Genomic DNA, 10,943 nt, shown 5'->3' on the forward strand with positions numbered 1-10,943 from the left:
TTAAATGTGGCATGGTTGTTTTGATTGTTAATATTTCGGTTAATGTAGATTTTATCATTGAATGTCTTTGAATCTTATAGAATGTGGACATGCATTTCACTGAAGGGGATAAGAAGAGCCAGTAGACTAGCAGTAGACCATTTTGGCTCGCCTATGGATATTGTGTGCTAGTTTCAAAGCCTTTTGTTTTATGTCTGTCTTTGGTGTGTTGAACTGTGTTCATATGCCATTCTATGAGTGTTTGTTTTGCCTTGAGGCAATTTTCTTGTATGAACTGCTCTAACCCATCAAAGTAAGAATCTGTTTACCTGTTCTATCTTCTAATCCGGTTTTTGGTTGTCTTTCGATTTGCTTTTTCGAAGTGCAACTTGTTCTCTGTCTAATTTTGAAAATAACGGGACCTATGTGAATCTTTATTGTGATGCAGGCCCGATGGTACGAAGAAGGCATATGTTAGGCTGACTCCAGACTTTGATGCTCTGGATGTGGCAAACAAAATCGGCATTATTTAAGTTGGAATCGCTTTTTCAGTTTGATCATCATTCTTCTCTTAGTGTTAAGACAATTTTGTCGAGGAGTTGAGAATGGAGACTCATTTGTAATGTGATGCTACACACTTAGTTAAATATTTTTTTGCGGTCTGAAAGTTCAGATTTCAAGTGGTGGAGTGATTAGACTTGCATCGAAGCAAAAACCAGAATTCATGAGTGCAGATGTTTCCTCGACATCAACTCTACTCAAATGCTGTATTCTGATGGTGTCCACCCATCCTTCCTCCTGTTGAATGTTTAGTGTTGACTGCTTTGAAGTGAACGGATTCATTTTATCTTTTGCCTGGGTAACAATTTTAAGCATTAAAATCTCAACCCAGCTATAGTTAAGCAAAAACTACTTTCAGACAAAAGCTGTTCCATCGCTAGCCAAGGGGTATGCTGTGCTTCAAGTTGGCCCCTTCGGAGAAAGCTAAGTCATTTTATCATTCCGTTAATGTGACTAGGCCTTCTGGTTTGTGTTTCAGGATCCTGTTCCTGCTATTAGGCTGTATAGATTCCTGATTTGCTATTACAAATTTGGGGAATTGACATCGGGTTTGAAACAAAAGAAAGAAAACATCCGGTGCGAAACATATGTCATATTGTTTAGTGCTGTCTATGAAGAGGATGGGATATATTTGGAAGAACACATCAAGGAAAGTCGAAGTTCATAGCTTTTGTATGAAAGCAGGAAGCACAAACGAATCCAGCACTATCTTTAAAACTGGCTATAACAATTGACTAGTGCATTTACAGTTACATAAACCTCAAGGCTCAATGGGGGACCTTTTCTGGTTCAGCTAACGAAAAATAACTACCAAATTTCGGCAATATTTCCTATCAAGAAAAAAGTTCAGCGACTTCATTGAAGTTTTCGACGTTTATAGCTACTGTGTATTTGGCTGTTGGTGGTAATGCTAACACCTGCTGGCAAAATCCGGCTGTTCCCTGGGGACGAACCAGAATAACTAGCAATAAAGTTAAGCATGGACCCCGAGCATGTCCCAGGAGACACTTCTGGTGCTTCAAGATTTGGCGATGGGCTTGTGAATCTCTGAATTGCGTGAGTAGAGTCCGAAATGTGAGCCTGCACGCTCGGAAAAGGGTCATAACCGGTGATGTTAACTGGTGGAATGCTGAAGAGTTTCAGTGGGGGAGGATTTCTCCACCTAGGAAGAGTCCCTGACCAAAGAAGTGTCTGCAGGAGTGGACCTGCTTCCATCACGGCCTGCAAGAATTTGCCTCTCTCAGGAAGTGCTTTTCCCATAACAAGATCATCAATCACATCCGAAGCTCGATCGACAGTATCGACTTCTCCTGAATTTAAAAAACCCGGAGTGCAAGAGACACTGCACGGATCATTACTTGAACCGGCCACGGAAGCATTCAGGAAATTTGACGGAGGAGTTGCCCCGAGCGGAGAATGAGAGGCGGAAGAGAGGTGTAGTGGATAGTAGTCAATTGATTTGGGGGTGTGATGGGTTTGGTTTGTCACTGGGTTCGCTCGTAGTGGTACTAGGAAGCTCCAGTGGAGTCCTGAAGGGCAAGGACTAGGAGTGATGTTTCTGAGGAGTTTCTGCAGCTGATTTCTTGCTTCATCTCTTTCCTGGTACGCTGTTTTCAGGAGACGAAGCAGATGCTTCAAATTCTCCTTGTTCTTTCTCGTTTCGTCGAAAGCTTTTGTTTTCACGGACTCGAGTTCAGTGGTGTTATACAAGATCATCTGCTTCAGTTCATCCATGCTCTGTCAAATCAGAAAATACAAAAAACGGAAGCAATGTGTTAGCTTCTGTAAGTAATTGAATAAAGGAGGGTTCCTAAGAAGATCATAAAAGATAGACATGCAGAGAATCTGCATCCTGATTTTCTCTATTCGTCGCATTATCGGAAACAGGATTTTGACAAACAAAGAATAATAAAAGACAGACATGCAGAGAAATAGAAAGAAAAACCTGCGTAAGTATTGCAACCAAAAAAGAAAATCAAACTTAAAGTCAATGCTTTCAACCAAAGAAAGAAAAAAACATGCAGATGAGATAGGGACACCAACCAACCTCTTTGAAATGCTTAAGATTCTGCTACTGAGGATCGAAAGTTCCATAAAAATCAAGTCCAATGACAACAATTTCAAACTCGGATCGAGTAGTATGTTGCAACGGCCAATGGATTCATTCAGATCCTCACTTTTGTGGTCAATTGAGATTACATTTCATAGAAACTGGTCAACTCAACAGGCAGATCGAATCGCGATGAGCAGACTACATTGCATTTGGCAATTTTCTTTCAAACTTAAAGTGGGTTTCAGTACAGACTCGACTGTCTAAATCCAACTCACTTACGGTTAATTTTGCAGTGGTTGCTCACCTCAATAAACGGAGATTAGAATGAACACATCCTACCTTGCCAACTGATGCCACAAAAAAAAAAAAAAAACTGGTACCGCAGAACAACGTCGCCATAAGAAAACTGAGATGTGCATGAGAAATTATATGTATGAGATGCTCCAGACGAAGCTAGAAGAAGCAAATGCACCCTAAATGTCGACTCTGCCACATCCTCTTCCTCTTCCATTTTGTTGAAATCCTAGTCCCAAGTAACTACTGTCAAAAGTTCTACTCCTTTTTTCCTCAACATTCGAATTTTCAACAAAACAAGGTGCAACATCCTATTATTCGGCGGAAAACAGAAGGGGGTGTATGAGAGCCAAACAGTTTTAGCAGAATTTAATGGTACTCACACAGTAAAAGACACATCGAAGCAAGGAAGATTGGTGACAATGAGGATGCAGTGCGACTTACATGTGGGTGACTCCAAAGAGAGCCCAGCTCCTCCATGTGCGAGAGAAATGACAATGAAACTATGAATAGGAGAGTGTTTGTGAAAAGGTAAGCGCTTGACTCATTTATAGAAGATGAGGCAAAACCAAAGACAACAGAGCGTTGATGGCTTTAGACCCCACGATAAGGTCCATATCTAAAATGGGAAGTCCACGTCAAGGGAAACAAAAAATTCAATCTTTCAAGACATTCCAGTTACAGAAATTTTCGAGATATTCCATATTCTACTCTGCTTATTACCATCCAAAGGAATATGTGGGGCTGTGCTTGTGACAAGTTTTTGTTCATCCTCATGGTTCTAGTCTGATTTTACCTTGTACATGCCAAATCTAGGTGATTGTAGGTATGGAAAATAGCAACTATTACAGGTCAGAGAATCTAGCCGTTATCTTCACAGCCTTTCACACCCATTACCTCTTTCTTTTGGATTCCATTTCAATAGCTCGTCGTAAGATTTGGTGGGGGAGAGATGATAATCTTGGGATCATTATGATTTCTCGGGGAAAAAAAAAACTGATTATACTCTTACCGAAAGAAATTTGAAAATTCGAGTATATTGGTCGACTCAACTCGACTTGCTATGAACTAAAGACCTTTTCTATGCTCGCAAAGAATATACAATTTTCGGTCATTAGATTTTTTTGATGACATTATAAATTCCATGTGATGTAGGGCTTGGATGTTTTACAACTCATGGCTTTTCTCATCGTTATTTTCACTGCAACATATCTTTGTTATCCATAGCAGAAAAGGGAGGAAAGGACCTAAGGATCGAAGCTTTGTTTGCCCACAAGTCGAATGTGATGCAAAAGCAGAAGGCAAAGATGAAGATCCATTGGATTCTCTTCGGCCACAATAAAGGGTAACAGACAGTTGACAAAGCTTCCATCCCGACGAGCTTTCTCTCCCTCTCTTCTGTGTTTAGTTTTGACTGGTTCAAAGGAAAGAGAAGCTTTTTCCTCTGCTTTTGGGTCTATTCGGAAACAGTTAACCTAAAGTTTGAACAAAGTTTTGGTGATATCCATCTCCTTCCGCTTTCAAGATTACTGCCGACTGTGACTGTGATCCCCCCACAGAACAGAAGAGAGAGAGAGAGAATCTAGTCAAGGGCAAAAGGTCAAAGATCGAGTTCCTTTCAACGACATGATTGCCATTAGGCCCATTACCATGATAAGTGCAGGTGCCTAACCTTGATGATGATGATGGCGCTTGTAGGAGAGTGTCGCTGCTAGGCGGACCAGCAAGGGTCTGAGCATCTTGGGGGACCAATAGGAATTGGCTAATAAGCTGAATTAAGGAACTAATTGAATTTGGTATTTAAGAATTTATAAAGTGGAATTTGGTTTTCCTTTTCGTTGCACAAATCTTAGTTTAAGTCTTTTTTTTTAAGATCAATACATTAACATGAGTCCATCAGTTGGAACTGGAATTACCCCTCACGATCATGAGGACGTCCATGTTGTATTGCACAACTCGAGGCCACCATGTCATGAAAATTATATAGTGATTAGATTAAGACCAATATTAGGGATATTAAAACTTGTACACCAAATTAATTCGAATAGTTTATAAGTGATTATTTAAGTTGCTGGACTTCATTGAAGCATCTGAATCTGCCACCTTATTTATTAAATAAATAGGCCTAATACTCTAAAAAACCTCAAACTTTAACTTTTGTCACAAATTTACCTTTTGTCTTATAAAAAACCTCCAATTTTATGTCATATCCCATTACTATCATAAACTTTTTTTGTGTTCCATAAAAAATCATCAACTTTAAGTCATGATTCAATTCTACCCTAAACTTTTTTTGTCCTATGAAAAGCCCCAAACTTTAGGTTTTGTCCCAATTTTACCATATAGTCTCCATTTTACCCAAACATTTTTACAGTATCATAAAAAACCACAAAATTTACTCAAGTCACAAATCTACCCCCATTAACCCTCCGTCCAAAATTTCTGATCGACAATCGAGAGATGGAAATTTCCTAAGCACAAGCTGTTCGAGCGTCCCGAGCGCAAGCTCTCCGACTGCAAGAATTGGAACATTCCTAAGCATGAGAGATTGAAGACCGAGCATAAAATCACTAAGGGCGATTTTGACGGACGGTTAATGGAAGGCAGATTTGGGACTTGAGTAAAAATTAGTGATCTCTTATGAGACAAAAAAAATTAGAGTAAAATTGAAACTAGACCTAAAGCTGGGATTTTTTATAAGACAAAAAAAGTTTTATGGTAGAATTGGTATTGAACCGAAAGTTTAGGGTTTTTATGAAACAAAAAAAGTTTAAGGTAGAATTGGAACTGAACCTAAAATTCAGGTTTTTTTTATGAGACAAAAAAAAATTTATGGCAACATTGGGACATGACCTAAAGTTGGAGGATTTTTATGAGATAAAAGGTAAAATTAGGACAAGAGTTAAAGTTTGAGGTTTTTTAGAGTATTGGGTTTAGATAGATATGGACTTAATGGAACTTTTCGAGAGGAGCAATAGTTAAGCTAGGCCTGCCCCATGTAATTCTTCAACATTTAGGTCCTAACAAGCCCAATGGGCCAAATTTACTTGGCCCTCGGATTTTACTTGGCTCGGGCTCGTCATTTAGGTGTGGTTCCAATAAATTTATGTTTCATTAGATTGGATTGGATCGGATCCAAACCTCACTTGATGATCGATATAATAGAAGTATTCGGCTGGTAGGTATGTTTCGTGAAAATGATATGTAGACCTAACTATAGAAATCAGAATGTGCATTCTTATCGCATGCGCATTATCAGATACCGAATGCTCCCTTGACCGCAGGCCGAGATTTCATAATTTGAGGGTGGCCGACTCCTTTAGTCCTTATTCCGATGCGGGACGCTCACTCAGGTGTTTGATCCGCTTCCCATTTCGTCACCTACGTTTACATATATTCGCTATTCAGAAGCCGAGAATTTACAAACTTTATGGAACATCTCGTGCTGATCTAAGGCCGCCGGGTGTAATCAAAACTCACCCACCCATCACAATTTGTGCGCCTAGCAAGTGCATATGGTAAACAAATTAACATCGCATCTCCTTACTCTTGACTCGAGATTGTAAATCGAGCACGATTGTCCTCTCCTCAAAAAGAATTGCTATGCTCCCTTGTTAGGAAAATAAAGATTTGGGGATACATCTACTTCCTAACGCGTTGAATTTGCGGCATCGTGTGAAGCAGGATAGAAGGTTGAAAAAATTCCGACTTAAATGACGGGATAGAAATGCAAAAAAAAAAAAAAAAAATTATCCACAAATTCCAATCTAAAAAATTAATACGACGGGCTCTTGTCGAATATACGGATATAGCCCGTTATCTATAGCTTACTGTGCTACTTATCGAAATCATTTGTAAGTTAAGTAATGCATCCATATCATTACCCTTTTGACTTAAGCTAATTTAAAGTTAATAACATGCTCCCAAAAATTTAGCTCGTCGGTCCAAAACTTTAAGCTGGTGTCGTTGATGTCGGCAACCCCGGATGCCTTGTTTTTTCGACAAAAAAGTTAAAGGGGGGAAAAGGGATGAAAATGACATGATAGTTTCGTAGTGGAGTGGGGGCAAAATCGAAGAATAAAAAATCTCCTTTTGACCCCCCCAAAATCGAAGAATAAACAATCTCTTTTTGACCCCCCGAAGAAGCACTGACAGCTGCTTGATCTAAGGGAATTTATGGACTCGCGAACAAAAAGATGAAGTCGAATTGTCAATGAGTAAAAAAAAAATTTTAACCTTATGTTTTATGACGGGCTTTATGGCGAACGATTGGTCGGTTTCAGCAACGCCGTCCATTCACACGAATGTAGTTTTGTGCCAAATACGTTGTCTACTTACAATGATACCTCTAGAGAGCGAATGGCAACCGTTTTGCTTCAAAAATCAAATTCTTGCCAAAAATTGATTTTCGGAATTCTTGCCAGAAATTGATTTTTGGAGGAGAAATCTATTTGATAAAACATGACTAATTCTACTCCAGAAATCTTTTTTTATTTTTTTTGGCACCTCAAAAAAAATAAATTTCACTCAAAGTGGGTGCCCAAAGGTATTCTAAGCCATTTTATGAAGTTTTGAAATTTTTGATTTTTTTGGGTACCTCAAAAAAATTAAATTTCACTCAAAGTGGGTGCCCAAAGGTATTCTAAGCCATTTTTTGAAGTTTTGAAATTTTTGATTTTTTGATTTTTTTAGGCACCTCAAAAAAATTAAATTTCACTCAAAGTGGGTGTCCAAAGGTATTTTAAGCCGTTTTGTGAAGTTTTGAAATTTTTGATTTTTTGATTTTTTTGGGCACCTCAAAAAAATTAAATTTCACTCAAAATGGGTGCCAAAATGTATTTTAAGCCATTTTGTGAAGTTTTGAAATTTTTGATTTTTTGATTTTTTTGGGCACCTCAAAAAAATTAAATTTCACTCAAAGTGGGTGCCCAAAGATATTCAAAGCCATTTTGTGAAGTTTTGAAATTTTTAATTTTTTATTTTTTTGGGCACCTCAAAAAAATTAAATTTCACTCAAAGTGGGTGCCCAAAGGTATTCTAAGCCATTTTGTGAAGTTTTGAAATTTTTGATTTTTTGATTTTTTTGGGCACCTCAAAAAAATTAAATTTCATTCAAAGTAGGTGCCCAAAGGTATTCTAAGCCATTCTGTGAAGTTTTGAAATTTTTGATTTTTATATTTTTTGAAAAAAATTCACCAAATTTCCTATTTTCCCGAAATCTAACTTTTTTTTATTTTCTGGAAATTTTTATGAATTTTTCTGGAATTTTTCAATTTTTATGCATTTTCTGAAAAAAAAAATTAGTGAGATCTCAAAATGTGTTGTAAAGGCCACGAAAAAGAGAGAAAATAGGGAGAATGCATTCTGGAAGAGAGAAGCTACAAAAAGTAGCTTATCTTTTTCTTGCCCAAAACTCATTCTGGAATCAAGTATTTTTAACAAACGCATTTTTATTCCAGAATGCAAAAATTGCTCCAGAATGCATTCCGGAAATTTTTTAACAAACGCATTTCTGTTCCGAAATGCATTCTGGAGCAGAATTTCTACTCCAGAATGGATTCCATGCGCGCCCCTAATGGCCGACAAAACTCCCCAGCCATCGTGGAAAAAAAAAAGAAAAGAAAAAAGGATGAGGAAAAAGAAAATTATAATTAATCAATTCAAATAAATAAAAATATTATTAAAAATTGTCCATATTAGCGATGGCCGGATAGACTGAATTGGCTCAAATACAAAATGTTTATGACTTAATTGGCAAAAAAAAAATTAGGACTGAATCAACAAAATTACAATAAGTTTAAGACTTTTTTTGTTATTTACCCTGTATCCAACAATCTTTTGGCAATGATTATTTGCTGGGATAATATCAAAAACATACCTCGCATTCTCAATGACTACCAACATACCTCTACTCTCGAAAATATCAAACACCTACTCAAGTTGTAGTTGATATCACTTTGTACCTTCATATCGATTATCCTTGTCTCCTGTTTACGGAAATACCATTTTCTTTCAAAAAACTGCACATCCCAAACCCTAAATTCTTATAGTTACTCAAAATGTTCAAAAACAAACCACCCGAATCCTAAGCAAAATAACAATGAGTTTGTAAGGAGGGTGAGCAATTTGATCTTTTTCGAAGTAAGTTTTTCTTAGAAGTATGTGAATGGTATTTGAAAAATTCGATGTACTAAAATGGTCACTAGGCGAAAAGTGAATAATATTTTTTGTAGCTTCCTTATTTGGTCTTACAACAAGATCCAATCGAATATTTAATATATCTTGACTGTGCTTTCGAAATTTTGAATACGACTATCATCCGAGCTGATATCACATAACACAAATCTATTGTCCCTCATTTTCATTACGCTTGTTATTTTCCATGATTATGCTTATTTTGTGTCCTCTTATTATATTCGTCCAATCACACATGCGGCCATATCTTATTCACGCGAGTGAAAACGGTTTCTTTCACCAGAGGTGGGTAGAATACATAAATTGAAACACGAAATGAAAGTAACGTTGCTCTTAATTATCTATAGACCCTAATCCACATGGACCGGGTTCAGCAGAACCGTCGACTAGTGAACCGGGTCCATACTAAGCATTCTCCAAAAAAAAAAAAATGCCTTTTCCTTGCTGGTAACTAGATCGCATAGCCCTTAACATATATATTAAGCCGAGAAAGGTATATTATCTTGGCATCATTATCGGATCCGTCGTACATACGATGTGCGAAAAGGTGCTATTATTGTAAGACCTTAAAGAACATCATTAACTATGAATGACACAGGAAGCGGATAGGCATCCCCAAATTTTTTTTATTTGATTCCATCGATTTTTGCCAGAAAACCACCGAGCCGTCCATGATAAACAAATGCAAACACAAGATAAGCTAGAAAAATTGGCTACAAAAGGTGGCGCTTGCTCGTTCAATATTCCTAGACAAGACGAATACAAAATGATGATCAGTGTTCAATTCACAAGCACAGCCCTCAGATCAGACTTACGTTGTCATATGCTTTATATGTACTTCTGGCCATCATGTTGCGTTATATGTCCTTTTCTTCTTCTTTTTTTGGGCCTTGAGCATTATGTTATATACAAGTATAGCGGGCTCCACGAATGCGTTCTTTAGTTTAACGTGCCGGTGATTGCACGTTCCCCAATTCTCTCCGTATCTGTCTTTCCCAGCCGAAGAGCGGGAATACCCTCTGAAAGTTTTATATCTCGGTGATCCCGAGGTCCGGACGATGACCGAGACGAAACCCTTGAAGGTGTTTGCTTAGGACCCGCGTTCTGTCGTATGCTCGATTGCCGGGGAAAAATTACTAAGTGTTTTTTCTGGTCGGTGAGATGCCCATGTAAGCGAGATTATTCAATTTCGAAACCCAACCAGAAGTCCACCATGGCGTGCCCCTCCCTAATCACACCTACTCCCTCAGTCCTCAGCTCTCAATCCGCACAGCACACAGCTTCCCTTCACGTTGCTTTTCTGGCGCCACGAGATTTTGGTTAATTAAACACGGGATTAGCGACCACTAAACACCGAACATGTCATGTGGCTGAGCCTCGTTAATCATCAAAACCCTCGTTTGTCTAATTTCCCTTTGTATAGGAGTAGCTAGCCACTCTTTCTCAGTAGAGTCCTAGCATAATTTTGGCGTCATGATTGATTTCTTATTGCTTTGGAGTTTCGCTTTATATGGGGGCGGGGCGTGATGAGGAAAAAGTGGGGGTGTCGTTCACCTGATCCCCTCTCTTTGAATGATTGGATCTGAATTCGGTTCTCTAAGTATTATATAGTCATTTGCATCGGCCGGTGATATGGGTCATGGGAATGTGACAGTGAAGAGAGTGACGTTCACGGAGCTGAATTTCCTTTTAACTCAATCTCGTAATCAATCGAAAAGTCGATTAGTATCGAACGGGCCTAATCGACGCGGCGAAACGCTTCGAAACGAAACTTCCGGCTCGTACTTTCCCGGGTTTTCCGGGCGGAACGTACTTCGGTTCAAAGTAATTATGATGCTCGTACCCGAGATCCGTGGCCGGG

The 10,943-nt window shown here is 38.4% G+C and overlaps 2 protein-coding genes across 3 annotated transcripts in view; one reads left to right on the plus strand and one right to left on the minus strand.

Annotated features, from left to right (window-relative positions):
• Window positions 1-828, plus strand: part of LOC115670507 (60S ribosomal protein L23a) — a 76,914-nt gene extending 76,086 nt beyond the window's left edge. Inside the window, exon 4 of the mRNA XM_056319909.1 lies at window positions 428-828. Coding sequence (XP_056175884.1) covers window positions 428-512 — 85 coding nt within the window. The 3' untranslated portion in view covers window positions 513-828. The remainder of the gene's footprint in view (window positions 1-427) is intronic.
• Window positions 829-1,184: 356 nt separating this feature from the next.
• Window positions 1,185-3,470, minus strand: LOC115670470 (uncharacterized). Of its 2 annotated transcripts, none has more exons than XM_030591758.2 (2): window positions 3,332-3,470; window positions 1,185-2,277 (listed from the first exon to the last, which is right to left on the minus strand). In XM_030591758.2, the coding sequence occupies exons 1-2, from the start codon at window positions 3,365-3,367 to the stop codon at window positions 1,396-1,398; spliced, it is 918 nt and encodes a 305-aa protein (XP_030447618.1). In that variant the 5' UTR covers window positions 3,368-3,470; the 3' UTR covers window positions 1,185-1,395. The 2 variants fall into 2 exon arrangements, with proteins under 2 accessions (XP_030447618.1, XP_056175883.1); XM_056319908.1 differs by having other exon boundaries at window positions 3,271-3,413.
• Window positions 3,471-10,943: the final 7,473 nt, after the last annotated feature.

This window comes from Syzygium oleosum, unplaced genomic scaffold (assembly GCF_021117445.2).
Source record: "Syzygium oleosum isolate NSW1041296 unplaced genomic scaffold, Sole_v2.1 Sole_v2.19, whole genome shotgun sequence".
NCBI classification, from domain to species: domain Eukaryota; kingdom Viridiplantae; phylum Streptophyta; class Magnoliopsida; order Myrtales; family Myrtaceae; genus Syzygium; species Syzygium oleosum.